Below are 17,669 nucleotides of genomic sequence, written 5' to 3'. Positions count from 1 at the left end.
TCCCCAGGTCCCTGAGCCACTGCTGGAATAGAGGGCTAGCGTCTGCCACACTGTAGTAGAATGAGACATTTTGCCATTAGTATACGGAAGGAACACTTCACAATTTTGAAGGAGCTGTGATGAATACACAGTTGGTCACATGCAATTTCACCCTGTGGCCATGTTTATCACATGTATAACAGTCACTATGAACACCTTCTTCTAGATTTTTGTATACACCGCCCTATAGGCATGCATGGACTCATGGACACATTCAGGGGATACACACATAAAGATAGTTTTGAGTTAATTCCCATCACATAAACATCAAAGAAAGAGCCACCAAAATGTGTATTCATTCTGGTTCTTAGAAACAAGGCACAATATGCAAGAACACCATGAGAACAACTGTCCTCGAATCCCAAGGCTCCCTCTCTGCACAAACACACACACACACACACACACACACACACACACACACACACACACACACACACACACACACACACACACACACACACACACACACACACAGCAGTTAAAAAGCCACTTGGCTGTGAAGCCAAAGAACAGTCAGAACACCTGACACTTCCAGAGAGAAACATTATCACTTTCTCATCTACAGCACACAGACTCACACATTATTCTCAGACCATTAGATTAGAAGACAGACAGACAAGATAGATAGATAGATAGATAGATAGATAGATAGATAGATAGATAGATAGATAGATAGATAGATAGATAGATAGATAGATAGATAGATAGATAGATAGTCATGACAGTAAGACAGAAAAAAAATACTGAAACCAATTCATTAACATGCTTTTGGCTGAGAGCCCATAACACTGCGCACATACACACACATAAACTAAAATTTATAGTAAGGAGAGCTCACCTTCATGATGCATCCCTCTGTCGCTAGTCCACTCTGAAACACGTGTTTTTTTTCAGGTTGTGTGTGATGACAGAAACACAAAGAGTGTGTGTGTGTCTATAAAATCTGTCGCCTCCCCTCTTCCCCTGGAAGTCACAGGGGAGAGGAGTTTAGTCCCTCTCCGCAGCAAAAATGTATGTGTTGGTGTTTGTAAATGCACGTGTATGTGTGTGAGATGAGTGTGTGTGTGTGTGTGTGTGTGTATCGGACAGGGAAAGCGCTGCTCCTCCCTGCCTCTTCTGCCTCTCATATGAATGAAAGTCTAACACAAAAGGACACACCTAATTCCTATCTATCTATCTATCTATCTATCTATCTATCTATCTATCTATCTATCTATCTATCTATCTATCTATCTATCTATCTATCTATCTATCTATCTATCTATCTATCTATCTATCTGTCACCTCACACTTTTTCTATCATCTGGCTCTCCTCTCTTCTGTGTTTCCTGTCCTCCCTTTTTCTCTGTGTCTCACTTTCCTCCTCTCCTCTCGTCTCACCGTATCGTGTGTTCGTCCACCTCCTTCTAACTCTCCCTCCCTCCCTTTATATCCCCACCCTCTCCCTCTAATAGAAAGCTCACATTTCTCTGTTCTCCCATACAGACACAGAAAAGAGGGAGGGAGGAGAGAATAAATAGATGGTCCGGCATTTCCTCTTTTTTCACTGTCCATCCATTCGCCTGTCCTGCTTGTCTCCTCTCACCCATACTGTGCCTGATAGTGAGCTGCCCTTCCCTTGTGCTCTCTTCATTAAGCTCTGTGTAATTAAAACACACACTATATGCACTCCTATTCTTTTTAATACTAATCACTTTTGCTCAGATATTGAATCAGAAATACAATAAATGTGCAGATGTTTGGGGCACAGTAGGAACTCATATATAGGTTCAAAACATAAACATTCAAACTTTCATGGTGAATTTACATCCCTATTCACTATTCTGCTTTATTCTCCTTTGATGCAGTCAGAAAATGTGCAATAACTCAAGACACACACAGACACACAGACACACAGACACGCACACACACACACACACACACACACACACACACACACACACACACACACACACACACACACACACACACACACACACACACACACACACACTAATGCACCCAGTATGCTGTTCCTATGTGCGACTAAGACAGAGAAATGTAGGGTACAGGAGGTGATGGTACATGGTATTCAAGAATGAATCTATCACAGCAAGCACAGATATCATAAAGTAATTCTTGAAGGTTAACTTTACACATTTTTGTATGCATTGGAAATATTTGCAGCACATTGAAATGCAATGCAGCTCCTGTTCACATGCAGAGTAAGGATAGTAAATATTTTAAAGTCAGTCTGCCCTGCAGCTGTGCACTGATACAGAATGGCCAACAGAGGGTGCTATTACACTTCTTAAGTCAGAGCTCATTACGATGCAGTGGATATAAAGGAGGGAAGAGGAGATCAGAGAAGAGGGGAGACAAAGGGCTATGGCCTGGTGGAAATATAACTTTCTAGGTCTAAAAATCAGTCAATCCTTATTCTTAAGAACTGTTGTTCCGCTGCTGTGAATGTAAAATGGACTCTCCTAACTCAGAAGGCAGCATTGAGAATATGTAAAGCAGCAACAGATAATTGGAGGAGAACAACATAGAACAAAGCAGAGAATAGTAGTTTTTTCATTGTCAAAGCTCTTATAAATACATCTGCAATAAAAGCCCACAAACACACATCATAACTGTATCATACGCTTTACGCAGCCAACTTTCACAAATCAACTTGCAAGACTACAAGGATGACCGTTAACTCAAGTTTAAGATTGTTGTACCTTACCATTAGTGGAACCTCTTCTCTGTGTTATGCAACACTCTTCAATTCAACAGCAGGTGACAGGAACATAGTAATCGAAACCATCCCACTTTAATACCTCGTATCCTAACTCCATGTAAATCAGCCTGACTCTTTTAACACCACAGACATGCCAGAAGGTGGATCCATAAGCATAAATCTGAGAGGCTTTGAATCCTACAGCATTAATCTCACCCATGCTTGTCTGATGAATATAAAATATATCTTCATGTCCCATTTAGAGATTCTATACAAGCCATAGGCCAGATCAATAGTTGATCACTTCTCTGAGGCTGATATATTTTCTTTAACAGCATTTCTATGTGCTGTGACTGCCTCTAAACCAAAATATCTCTGTGTGTCTTTGTGCTCCACATCAGAAGAGTTTTCATCCCTGAGGGAATAGTGGGTCAGTCATTACAGTAGCAAAGAACGGGCTATATACAGCAAATGAAATGCATTTGAGTTGTAAGAATATCTTTTTGCTAACTTCTTTAGGAGCTCTTACTATAGAGCCTATTTTACACATTCCCTAAACAGAAATGTGATATGATTCGTGTTATATGAAAGACATTCGGTATACATTCAAGTGTTGGTAGTGTCCGTTTCTTTACACATCAAAACAACAAAACAAAACTGTATTTGTCACAGACGTTACTGATGCACTCATCTCTGCCATGTGTAGAAGTTTTTGTATTGCACTGCAGAACTGTGAGTTTCTAGCTGACTTGGCACTGCTCACAACAAAGAACAAGGGAGACTCTGCTTGGTGCTGTCTTATATTGACAGTCTGGTGTGTGTGTGTGTGTGTGTGTGTGTGTGTGTGTGTGTGTGTGTGTGTGTGTGTGTGTGTGTGTGTGTGTGTGTGTGAAAACAACTGGCAGTTGAGGTCATTTCACAGCCAGTCTTCAGGTATCAGCTCCAGTTTTCCTTTGCCATGTCCTCAGGCAGGTGGTGGGGAGGCATCAGATGCTGGGCTGCATGAAGGGTCAAGCTGCTGCCTCCCTCTGGTCAGTGTCAGCTAACACTGTTGGAAGCTAGGCGGCATACTGATGTGTTTTTTTGTTTTTTACTCCTCTGCTACTAGCTGTCTATTTGGATGTTTTTGTGCAATGCTAAATAAATCCACATCTTTTCCACAAAATGTTTTTGATGACTGAAGCTCTGAAGCTCCACAACTGCCTGCAATAGATGTTAGATAAATACATGTAGTGGAATGTGGTTTATTTCTTAGGTCGTTACAACCAACCAAGTCAGCCTCCTCTTTTTAGTGGACTCTTGATCATAATTTTCATTTAATATTAACAGTTTTCAGGCTCGATAAAGACCATGGGCAAAAACCGGGGCGGAAGAGGAGAAATATTCCTGGGGTGGCAAGAAATAAAAAAGGGGCACCTATACCACACACAGGTTTATGGTTATTTTCAGGTTAATTTTACCCTAAAGTGACACTTTTGGTATTCATGGCAAAAAGGCCAGTGGTGCCTGTCTATTTCAATCTGGAGAGACTTAATTTTTTTAATGAACAAATGCATTTAATTGATATGTGCACAATGAAGATGAGAAATGAAAGAAATGCCTTTGTTACGCCCCATTGTGACTTCATTGTATTTGAAGGCGTTGGTGAAGCCATGATTAGGATAGGAAAACCCCTGATGGCGTCTAGACACTGCTGGTGGTGGTTAAGAGAATGCTGAAGATCTGGATGTGATGAGGAGTGAACTTTTGATGAGATCGATCGAACTGGAGGTGAATGGGGTGGAGGAGGGTTACAATGATTTCGCACTGAAATTACAGCTGAAAGCAGCAGAGAGGAGAACAGATTTAAAGTTTGACAGCAGCAACATGATTGGCTGGAGGAGATTGGGGCTAAATCTGAGAGTAAACGCCTATAGCTGATTGGAAAGGAGAATGAGATTATTATATTGTGAATTAATGAGGCTTATTGATCTTCCTGCTTGAACTGAGCTTCATATACTGAGGGAATACTGTTTTTGTATGTGTTTCTATTCAGGATAATGTTAGCTCACAGGGTTATAGCATTATTATATAGGTCATGTACATATATGTACAGGTTATACATTTTATTTCTATTTACAGTTTAGGCTGAAACAAACACTACAAAGATGGAGGAACTCCAGGGAATGATTGATTAATTAAATATTGTAATTTTGTTTATGACCATCTGTTTTTCACAATTAATGTGTACAAAAACCAAATCAGCCAGTGTGTGTGTGTGTGTGTGTGTGTGTGTGTGTGTGTGTGTGTGTGTGTGTGTGTGTGTGTGTGTGTGTGTGTGTGTGTGTGTGTGTGTGTTGTGAGAGAGAGAGAGAGAGAGAGAGAGAGAGAGAGTGTGAGTGTGTATGCCACATGTAGAGCAGTTACACAGTTCCTGCGGGATTTACTGTCAGAAAGTGACAGTCTGGAAAAGAGTTTTACCAACAAACAACATCAGGCTGCTTCATGTGATTGTACCTCTTTACCTCTGTACCAACAGAACATCTATCTGCACCAGATGGTGATTCATTACAGGAAATGCACTGGGGGCTTTAAAATCATTTTGCTGCAGTATCTCAGGGGTGTGAATACAAGATCCATACTCTAATTGGAGTGATAGGACAGATGCACACGTTTCAAAGTGACAACCTTTCATGGTTTCTCCTTGCACATTTAGTATTCTGTACATGAAACATATATCAAGATTAAAAGAACTTCAGCTGCCCATTGAGCCCAGGGAAGTGGGGACAAACATCTTCAGTACATTAATTCTCTGAATAAATAAATGGTAAATGGCCTGCATTTGAACAGTGTTTTTCTCCAAAGAGATTTTGAACATCTTTGGAGAGCAACTGAGCTAAATGTTCCTGTTATTTCAAGTTAAAAGAAATAACAATTTGCTGGTGGGTGCAAATATTTCTGTGCTTATACAGCAATATAATATTAGTAAGTATTATAAGATTTACCTGTTCAAGGGGAAGCAATGTCATTTTCCAGTGAATTCATTAATAAAAATGTATACTATCCACCTTGTAGACTACAAAAAGATAACATGAAGAAGAGGTAAAGACTGCTCCAAGGTTGACTATGACATCTCTCTCTGGGGCAGATTTATCTTTTCTTGCACTTCATACTCCACCCTGATGGTTATAAAGAGGAGATGTATGACATGATACTGAGTATACAGTAACTACTGGTTTGTTACAGTAAGAAGGAGCTGGCACACAAAGAGGTTGATGTCACTAGAATTCAGAACATGTAGCGTACATTAATACTGCATATGTTTTATAATATGGTCTGGTGGTTTGTGTTTTAGCTTTCTATTACCAACCATAAAATAAAAGTGAGTAGCATTATTTCCAGCACTCTGATGACTATACACATTAGCTGATAAATTGCATCCTGACAGCTGTTGTTGAAACTGCTTGAATGCTTACTGCACTGTAACGTAACAGAACAAAGCACAGAAGCAATCATTAGTCTTTAACATCCACTATGGGTCACTTCTTCTTCACCAAAATCATTTTCTTCAACACAGTTTTTACTGATCGCCATAGGGTCTGTCAGAAGAGGGACCTGCAACCTAGAAAATGTGACATGTCCTCTCTCAGCTAAGACTGACCACGAGGGCAGTGTATGGTGGTGTTAAGAGAAGATGTCCTTTAAATGCAAATCCAGATTGTCTGGCTGAGATGTTTTTTTTTCCATGTTGTGTAACACAATATACCAGTAATATAATAGATAGATAGATAGATAGATAGATAGATAGATAGATAGATAGATAGATAGATAGATAGATAGATAGATAGATAGATAGATAGATAGATAGATAGATAGATAGATAGATAGATAGATAGATTTTATTAATCCCCGAAAGGAAATTGGGTCGTCATAGCAGCCAGGTACATTTAAATACAATAAAATACAATAAAATCATAAAAATAAAATAATCTTGCTGTTCATATCATAGATTCTTTCAGCTGTAAACATAAAAAATATGCATATGTACAATGTCACAACATTTTGACTTTCCTCCCAAGAGTTAAATGAGAATATTGAGACCACTGTCTAACCTGACTGCACCAGATTATTTATTTCACAGAACCATCTAAGAAACTGTCATTGGAAACTGTTTAGGAAAGGGCAAGCACTTTAAGAATATATTTATATCTCGGTCGAACTTCAACAAATAAGATCAATAAACCATATAACATAGTCAGACTCTTAGTGCAGACAGTCGGGAGAAGAGCAAAAACTTCTTTTCCACTGAGCAAAGCCAGTCTGTATGAGTTGGACATCTTCTATATGACTATTCAAAATGTGCAGGATGATTAGAGAAACTAGTCAAAGCATCACTGAGCTCCTACCTGTATATTCTTTATAGTTCACTCTGAATTGAAACATCAGATATATTCTCAAAAATAAATTAGACTCCCTGCAGACAGAAAGTAATCTTACATCAGACACACTCCCTGACCTGACAGCTCAGAACCAGAGAGTCTTTTTTTCATGAATCATCACACAGTCAGCACACACTTTGAATCCAGATACACACAACCACGCAGATGTTAAAGAGGCGAAAGGAATCAAGTGATATCAAAAGATCCCTCCCAGCACATACAAAGATGTTATAGACTAGTGTACTCTGTAGCTCTGCTTCATCCACTTTATTGCAGTATAACAGTGAGTGTACTAAGCGTCCAATATTAGCAGGAAATTGTTTGCCTGTGAAATGCAATATAAAACAGTTCTACAAATCAAGATACTAGAGAGGCCTGAAAGGAATATTAAATTGAAATATCAAATGCCAACATGAAATATTCCTGTTCAGCCTCTGTTCTGAGCTCAGTGCTGCAGCCTGAGAGATGTAGAGATTATACCACGCTGGTTTAAATCCATCTGACATTTTAATGACATATGGATTTCACAAATCAGTGCGCACCCCCCGATCACACTCATGTAACACTTTTTCAACAAAAATAACTTGTCTTTCCCAAAGACTGTGACCGACTCTAATGAGTTTCAGCTAATTGCCTAATTAGTTTGCCTCATGAAAAGGCATGGCATCCAGTGGATTATCACCATTCATCTGTCTCGGCATGTGGTTGAGTGTGTGTGAAGAAAGAGAGAGATAGACAGACAGAGAGAGGAAGAGAGAGAGAGAGAGAGAGAGAGAGAGAGAGAGAGAGAGAGAGAGAGAGAGAGAGAGAGAGAGAGAGAGATAACATGACTCTGAGATGCCACACAGTGAAGAAACCCATCAAAGAGAAAAAACCCCAACTAATTAGAGTAAATGACATTTAAAGCTCACATATGGGAAACTGACAGGCAGGATTCTTCTAACCCTGGTACAGTATGTATAACACACCTGCACACAGACAGTCCGATGTGTGCACAGAGATGCATAAAAACTTGTTTCACATTAGGCAGTAGCTCCCTCTACTGTTTTTAAGGTCTCAATGATAGATCCAATCACTGCACTGTGAATGATTGTTTACATTATATATTTTACAGTGAATGGCTATTTATGCACTGATCTTTAAAGCCTCTGTTTATAACGTTAACAATTACCTGTTCTTGTCAGAATTTTAAAATAGATGACAAATAACACACAATTTTTCAACAATGTTATAGAAATTCATCACCTCTGTATTTTGTGTATAGTGCGGGAAAGTAACCAGTATTTTAGTACAGATTTATGGTACTAGAGTATTTAATTTTTTTTTACTCAACTACATTTCTCTTAACGCTGTAGTTATTAAGTTGATTTGCAGATTGAGATTTAAATAAAATGATGAGCTTATAAAATATAATGCATTACTAAAATTTAAGATACTCAACAGCCCTCGTACTATGGAAACATTGAATACATGTTTTATTTCACACTATAGTGCCGTTGTAAGTGTTTGTCAACAACGTTAACTCCTCTTGCATACACCCATAAGTCAAGGCTGTAAACAAAATGACAATATATGACAGACTGGCAATATAAATGGGAATATAGTACAGTAATAGTCTTTGTTGACAAATACTGTACATGTCCTTATAGCTGCATACAAATATATTGTTAAAATTGTGCTGGAGTAACTGGTTCTCCACCTCCTCAAAGACAAAACCACAGCAAGCCTGGACCCTCACCAGTTTACTTTCAGAGGCAACAGATCCACAGATGATGCCATCCCCACTGAGCTCCACTCAGTCTTCACACACCTTGAAAATAACAACACCTCCATCAGAATGCTATATGTTGATTTCAGCTCAGCATTCAACTCGATCTCCCCTGTGAAACTGATTGGTAAACTCAGCACTCTGCCTGAGTACGATACTGCAGCTGGATATTGGACTCCCTCATAAACAGACCCCAGACAGTTTCGGATTGGAGGGCACACCTCCTCCACTCTAGTGCTAAAAACTGGAGATGGAGACAACTCTGTTGTGAAGTTTGCCGAGAACAACATCATCATCGGCTGGATTTCAAACAACAAGAAATCTTTCAGGGTGGTGCACAGAGAACAACCTACTGCTTAACGTCAGCAAAACCAAGGAAATGACTGCTGATTTTAGGGAAAAGGAGGCAAAGAAACACACCCCTGTCTAGATAAGTGGAGCTGAGGTGGAGCAGGTGAACAGTTTTATGTTCCTGGTCATCACACATCTTCACTCTGAAATCAAAGCTCAGAAATGACTGTATTTATACATTTAAGATTAAAAACATTAATATAAAAGCAAACAACTATTTGCAAAACACTAACCTACAGTAGCTATTTGAGTATTTAGTTTTGATATTTAAGTGCATTTTTAGTACTGTTATACTACTACTACTGCTACTACCACTTTTTTCATCTTAGTATTGCTATTTTTTGTAAAAGATCTGAGAACTATGTCAACGTGCCATATTCTCTGACCAAGTTACAAATACCTCTTCACTGCAGATGGATTTATGCCTCAACTGATTCCAGCAAGAGAGACGAAAACACAGTGATTCATTGATGAGTATGCCTTACAAGCAGTGGGTGGCAATTAGATAACCACAAGATGACTGGAAAGCGGTATGAATGGTGGATTCCTGTGATCAATTTGGGGATTTGGCTTTGCTGATAAAATCATGTGGATGGACATTGGAGTGAATTATCAATTTCATGTGTCTTCGGCAGTTGCAGCATCACACATTTTTAGCAGCAAACAGACAAGGGTGGGGAGAAACTTTAATTAAAGCCAGAAGCCTGGACACACACACTTTGAGTTGCTGCTGAAGTGAAATGAGGCTGAATGTGAGCCAAGCTGTCAAACAGGGAGCCAAACACCCCAAGCGTCAATTTAATTGATACCCGGTATTGAACACAATGAAGAGAGTATGTTGGATGATTGAGGATTGTACGCTTCTGGTTAAAGGCACCTACATGTAAATTTGTCTTACTTTCTGACAAAAAAATCTGATTGCGTTTACACCAGCAACCTATCTCTCTCACAGAAATAAAGAAATCTCTCTCTCTGTCTCACTTCCGTCAAAAGGACCGCTGTAACTAAACACAATCCTATAGTGAAACCTTGCTTTACTTTAATCAACCACTGCAGGCAATGAAGGGTGTTCGCTTTCATTCTGATGCTTCCTTTCACTGGCTGTCTTCCATCTACCACACACACCAGATATCCTGTTAAATGGGTTTGAGAAAGCACTCTTAATTAACCAATCACAGTCTTCAGAGAAACATTCTCACTGCAACAGATAAAGTGATGGGTTTTTATGTCTAAGAGCAAACGATGACACTGGAACATCTTATTGAAAGATCAAAGGCGTCTAGCAGCATAATGTGGAAGCTGCTTTATGCCTGAGTTGTTGAGAGACAGCACAAAGCTCAAGGTGAGCATATCCTCCTGCTGAATAACTGTCAGATGAAACTCACCAATTAAAAATGAGAAGCATAAAAAAGTCTGGGAAAAAGTGTCCATCTTTAACTGAAAAAGTCAGGTCTGTGCTGCTGGTCTTCACCAGATGGGAGAGCTTTGTTCAGCTTGTAGGGAATGCCCACAAAAGATTTCCGATCGTCCCATTTAATCCCTACAAATCTCTTTGATAAAGGATTCTTACACAAAGAAACTAGAGCCTCATTAATGCTGCTTTCTACAAAGATCGTCAAGGGAGCAGATGTGTAAGTTTGCTGTGGACTATTTTAATTTGATATTTAAATGCTGTGAGATATTACAAATCCATATGATGACACGTATACCATGAGAACATATGTCAACCACTGGAGATTCTCTATACTATTGCTTCCCAAACCTTTTCTGTCATGCCCACCTACGGAGGTGGGAAAAAAAGTAAGCACCATCCCCATCTCAACTCAAACATTTTTTTTTGTAACAAGAGGAGAACTTTAGTAAATTCACATTTTCATTTTCATGCATGTTTTTAAGGAGTTTAAAGGACACAAGGCTTTTCTGCTTTACTGACAGTGAAGAGAAGGCAGCCTCTATGATGTTTCACATTCGACTGATTGTAATCAATAGCATCACCTAAAAAACTTTGGTCATCATTTTATAATCTTGCTAACGTGAATCTTGACAACCTTGCAACAATAGTAATCTACTATTTCTTACAAATTAATTGGATTCATTCAAGTTTAGTCCTACTCCATATTTTTCCCTGCATGCACCCCTTTGGGTCCTCCAGGGGGATTCGCCCCCTGATTTATACAGCGGTATCTATCCTGTTGATATCGCTGGGTACTTTAGGCCATTGGGGACAATGTAACAAATTGATGGGCAAGAATGTTTGAAAGAAACATTTTATTTTAATGTGATATTTTGCATCGTCATTGTCATCATCATCATCATCATCATCATCATCATCATCATCATCATTGTTATCATCATGCAATGTAAAGGTTCTCCTGCTTCTCAACCAAGTAACTCGGAAACCATTTATCAATCTCGTCATAAAGCTAATCAAAAGGGTATCTGTAGAACTTTTCATAGCATATAATCAATACTAATAATTCATAAAACAGCTAATCAGCAGCAATAAATGAATCATTTTTGTTTTTGTTAGAACTTAGTAAAACAAAGTGTCATTAACTATCTTTATGATCTTCATCCACAGTCTGCTGGACAGCATGAGGTGAAAAAAAAAAAACACTTTACAGACCAGTTTGTATTGAGGAGAGAAAGATTGAGTGCCCTATATAGTTTGACCAATAATACCGCAGACCTGGGTCTATACATCTGCACAGTCACCATGAAATTGAAAATGCAATCAGCCCAGGGAGACAGCTTCGCTCTGAGCTGCCAACCCTTAAAAGTCATCTGGGAGACTTCACCGTCTTTGATCCAGACTCAGCCTCCTAACCTGTCTGTAAGCTGCTGCCTCGTCTACTTTAAGTCAATCTTAAGAGTATATAGCGAACACACTTTGGATCCAGTAATTGCCTCAATAGAAACTTGAAATGGTAATTTCCTTACCTCAATGTGCATTTGCAACCAAGCATGTGAAGTCTAAGCTATCACCAGTGACAACAAAGTACAGAACAACGCTAACATAAAATAATGGAGTATTCATACAGCCACTTACCCCAGACTCCTAATGGTATTAAATCCACTTAGATCCACTTAACATAGTTTTCAAAAAGCAACCTCTATGACCACACTGAACATGAGCTGAAATGAATTAGCCAACATTGTTTGGAAACAGGCAAGATACATGAGTAAAAGAAAATACATGCTGGCACTCTGCAGACTGTTTAATAGACTATAGACAACAAATCTTACCTTTATTAGCCCCATCTCACTCGTGTCACACTGTGAGGTGAGTCTAATAAAGCTATTTGAAATGGTGCAATGAATGCCTTGAGGCAAGCAGTGAATCAGGTAATTCTTCTGCCCCACTCTCATGTTTTCGAAAATGTGGGAAAGCAAAATGAGGAAAAGACTGTAAGGCTGATAATGGCCAGGAAAAATAGGGCAACATGAAACATTTCTTTCACAATCGTCAACTTTTGTCTGGGGGCAGCCTAAAATCATGCACTGCCAAGGGCCCTTAAGTGAGGCTCATGCTTGAATTGTATCTCATCCCACTCCTTAAGAGCAAAATAAGCTGTCATGGTTGGTTATAACCACTCTTTAGATTGTTCTTTGGTGATCCGAGCAACATGTTTTATTTATTAATGCCTAAATAATTCAGACTCTCATCATTTATCCATAAATCAGAGAATTCAGTGAAATGTTTGACTGGAGAAAAAGTTACTTTTTGTAAAGGTTTGTTATTTAACTGTATTAGTTTGCCTTGACGCTGTTGTGAGCCTAGTTGTTACAACTTACAGATTTTTACTGATTACTGGAATTAGTGTTTTGTAATGAACTACTGTAGTTCTATCATACAGTATTTCATACCTTGAGAATTCCCATGAATGCATTTTGCAACTGTTTCCTTGCAGCAGCTATATAATCCATCATAAATCCTGAATGCAACTAATCTGATAAAGTCCAGAGAACCCTGGTTATCCTTCAAATCAAACTGTGCACACGTAGCCTTTCTAGCAAACTTGAGGCTTAAAGAGGCAATTAGTGGAGACTGAAAGATAAAAATGACAACAGGCTAAAATGTTTTTTTGTTGTTAGTCTGTTTTGTGGTGCTTTCCTGAGACTCATGACTGACTCAGTTTGAGTTTGACAAGTTGATGCTGAACTTTGACAGCAGTACTCAATGTGCCTGAAGCACTCTGCATCCCACTTCTAATCTCATTCTTCTCCTACTTAGATGGTAGGAGGGGAAATCTAATCAGTCAGATGTTGCCAACACATCTTGGGCATTAGATGTGACTAGAATGGTGCTTTTTTAGAACGAAGACACAGTCAGGCAACATTTAACACATTTGTGTGTGTGTGTGTGTGTGTGTGTGTGTGTGTGTGTGTGTGTGTGTGTGTGTGTGTGTGTGTGTGTGTGTGTGTGTGTGTGTGTGTGTGTGTGTGTGTGTGTGTGTGTGTGTGTCTGGAGGATGTTTTGGTGTGGAAAAAATCCTCATCTGTTAAGAGTCTGCTGCAGGCTTGTCTGAAAAATAGCTTGTCTGTGTATGTGGTCTGCTGTCTGCAGAAACACACTTATAGTGTGTATGTGTGTGTGTGTGTGTGTGTGTGTGTGTGTGTGTGTGTGTGTGTGTGTGTGTGCGTGTATGTTTAATGTGGCTGTGTGCACTGTATGTGTGTGTTTGTGTATAGGTCTGCAGAAAGGGGACAGGCTGATTCAACATCCTAGTTGGTTATGCAGACAGGCTTAGAAAGCAGCTCTCTGGACGTGGCACTGTTCCCCTCCAACATCAAATATTCAACACACACGTTTTCCATTCCTTTCGACAGCGCTAAATCTCTACACCTATAAGCTCTCTGAAGAATGCTGATACTGTTTACCTGCAAGCGGTCTCCTAAGGACCTTACAACTCCCTTGTAATAGAAAACAAAAGTGACTGATGATCACAAACACACAAAAGAAAGGCACAGTTTAAATCTCCCGCAATGTAGAAACTTACATTATTTGTCTTATTCAAACAAAGGTTTGAAGCACAGTTTAAATGTGACACAACATGGTATACCATGGTAACTTTCTAATAAGCGCACAATTAGCTGTGCAACAAACATATATTGTGTCTATAAATAGAATAGACAGAAAAATTACAATTATAATTTCCCAAAGCTAAAGTTGATAAATTTGGCCCAACCATCAGCCCAAAACCAAATTAAATTCACAATGATATCAAACAGAGATCCTTACACTGGATAAATAAAGCCCTGGTTTCCATCACTCACATATTGCATATAGTCTACTTCCTCTTCTAATACCAATCCAGCCTCAAGAATCCGAACACACAAACCTGTCAGATGTTATCATATTTTAGTGCCAACATGCTAATTAAACACCCAAAGTCAAACCTTCTCGTACCAACATACTCATTTAAACTTTAATGTAAACCAGTGGTCAGTGTGAAAGAACATGTGTCAATGGATGCATCAAATAAGTAGTTTAGTTGAGAAAAATGCATGAATGTGACATTTTGTATATGACAAAATATTATAACACACCAATATGTTTTGTCTCCAGCAACCTATCAGCACTATCAGCCGAAAAGTGTTGGCCTTTTTAGTCGTTCCAGTTCCACTAACCTTATTTAACTGAATGGGCCCAACATTTTAGCTCCCTGCCTTTTGTCTCAGTATTTCAGCTTCCTTCCATCTGTTTCTCAGACCCTGGATCCAGTATTCAGAACTCACATGTTCCAGTTTTTCCCTCCTGCGAAGCCAGACGCTTGCTGAGTAGTCCTGCTGCCGCACTGCCGTTATTATGGAATTGGCTGCCATCCCGGTGGCTGAGATGCTGTACCTTAACCCCTGACCCCTATGGTCTTGGCCACCCATTGGCCCGGCGCGGATCCCTCGTAGCTCCATGTAGACTAGATGGTTGGGTGATGGTCCAGCTCAATGGTCTCTCAGTCTTTGTCAAATAATCAATTAACTTGTTGATCTCCTGTTAATATCTGAAGAAAACGCTTCCTTTTTGGGACGCATTGTGTACATTTAGCTTGCCTGCACCTCTTACTTCCTTTGCACATAGTGAAATGAATACACTTGTGTAACTGTGATGTTGAAAATATGGAAAAGATATCACAAAGCTGTCAGTGTTAGCCTTGTCCTCCTTTACCAAAACTTGACTTAAACAAATAAGATCTTTTGAGTTTGAAGCTTTACGTTCCTGAAATGCATCACCAGAAAGCTTTTATAGTTATCATACCCCTGTGTTCATAAAGTCTGTCTTCACCACTGCTGGCTAATGTCCACAGGCTATAGAAAATCCTCTTCCAATGTGTCTCCAGAAAAGCAGGGCTTTACCTTTTCATGATGAGATCCTGAGTATGTGCTGAGCAAGGCTGGACTGGGTTTAGCTATGCACAGACCTGTTAGGCTCGGCTCTGAGCAGACCAGGGACTCCGACAACTCTGATCAGGGCTTCCACCGATTCAGGCATCCCCAGTACAGGAGCGTATGTGTGAAGAAGAGGAGGAGAGAGGAGATGGGAGGGGTAGAGAAACACAGAGAAAGAGGTAGAAAGAGAGAGAGAGAGAGAGAGAGTTGTGGCGATGCTGATGCAGCGTCACAAAGGAAGGCAATACCCCCGAGTAAAACAGACACCGGTGGATCCAGCGGAGTAAATGGACACACCCATACCTATATCTCTACCAAACTCTTGTTTTCTCAATCCCATTCCTCCCTGCAGCCCCTCAACAACAGATACTTTCACTTCTTTCAGGACATCCTTCCCTCACTATAACACTCTTTTCCTCCCTCTATATGTTGCCAACTCCCTCCCCATTTCACAGGCTTTTGCTGCATACATGTAGTCATATTCTCTCTTTCTTCCCACCACTCCCAGCTGAAAATGAACAGTCTTTTTTCCTTCATTCAGCTGCGTTGCTCTCTCCTTTGGCCCTGTGGACACGGTATTATCCCTGGCTACACATATGCATCTGTGACTACACACATACACACACACACACAGACAGACCTTGGCACATCACAGCAGAGTGCTGCAGTGACGCTGCAGTACCTCTCTTCCCTTACCTTGGCTTTCCAGAGAAGCAACAGAGCTTAAAAACTTTAATTGGCTTGTAACTGGCATCTAGGAAAACCCATACATGCTGTACACACACACACACACACACACACACACACACACACACACACACACACACCATATAAATGTTGAAATCATTAGTGGCAAACAGCCAGTGCACCTTAACTCTTTGAAATGGAAACAATCCATTTTAATTGCATGCCTTGGCTCTCAGCTACTGCTGTAGAGATGCTTCCAGTCAGCAATAGAATACCAACGCAAAGATATTCTGCTTATTATATGAAAAAAAAGAAATTGGTGAGTATAAAAGGAAATATAGAGCCATGAGGGTGGTGTCAAAATGTCAGACAGAATTCATCAGTCAACATTCTTACTATCTGCTTGTATGGTGGAAAAAGTGCATTCATACTTTTTCTTGAAAAAAAAAAGAACAACTTGTCATTATTTGCCATCCAGAAACTCTTAAATATCAGACATATGTACAGCATTTATTTATTATATTCAATAATTCTCTTTAGTTTTCAATTATTTGATCATCAGTGTAACAATCAGTAAATATTAGACTGTATTAAAAGGATTAGCAATCTATTTGGATAGAAAATATACTATATACTAAATACTTGCCATATCTTAGTGCAAAGTCAATTGGACACTAAGAGTGAAAGATTTGTAGCCTTTTCACTGGATCACTAAAGGATGCTACAGCAGAGAGCCCGAACTTCCCGAACTAATGATCCTTACAGTGCATGAATTTTCCAACAGTTCATAAAATTTTACCTTTTCTTCTATTATCTTGAGGGTCTGGAAAAAGAGACAAAGAATCCACATTTCAATTTATGTACTGCTCCTTCTCATTTTCTCAAATGGAACATCATGGTTTTTATTCCAGCTCAACAATGCTGAGTCATACACATCTGTGAGGAAGCTCACTTCTCAAACAATCTAGGTCCTTCTACAAGTCCTGTTGTATGCCAGTCACATTCTCTGCTAGCAGTAAACTGTATCAGTGGAAACGCTCTCTGAATACTGAACACTGAGGTTAATGAGGGGACTTAACTGAACACCAGCCAACTGAACCCACAAAACACTGAGCCACGTTAAAAGGCTTTCGGGTTTTAAGCCATAAAGAAATACATCACATTTTCTGGCATCCCTCAAAAGGTGGTGGCTTGATGAAAAGCTTTCCTTACACTGTAGTGAATCAGAGTGATCACTGAACTAAATCTTTCCACAAATGACCATTAACGGGTACACCAGCAGTAAGACAATACAGCACACTACAAAAAGACAACA

At 39.5% G+C, this 17,669-nt stretch overlaps 1 protein-coding gene across 2 annotated transcripts in view; it reads right to left on the bottom strand.

Moving 5' to 3' along the window:
* The window catches only part of LOC127373371 (inactive phospholipase D5-like), a 70,837-nt gene extending 55,076 nt beyond the window's left edge, over positions 1-15,761 (bottom strand). The window contains exon 1 of one of the 2 annotated variants that reach the window (XM_051417793.1): positions 15,020-15,761. In XM_051417793.1, coding sequence (XP_051273753.1) covers positions 15,020-15,193 — 174 coding nt within the window. In that variant the 5' untranslated portion in view covers positions 15,194-15,761. Of the gene's footprint in view, positions 1-877; positions 1,400-15,019 lie in introns of those variants that run through there. The other variant, XM_051417801.1, reaches the window with a different exon arrangement.
* Positions 15,762-17,669: the final 1,908 nt, after the last annotated feature.

Source organism: Dicentrarchus labrax, unplaced genomic scaffold (assembly GCF_905237075.1).
Source record: "Dicentrarchus labrax unplaced genomic scaffold, dlabrax2021, whole genome shotgun sequence".
Lineage (NCBI taxonomy): Eukaryota > Metazoa > Chordata > Actinopteri > Moronidae > Dicentrarchus > Dicentrarchus labrax.
The sequence above is the reverse complement of the archived record's forward strand: the minus strand, read 5'-3'. Positions and strand labels throughout refer to the sequence as shown.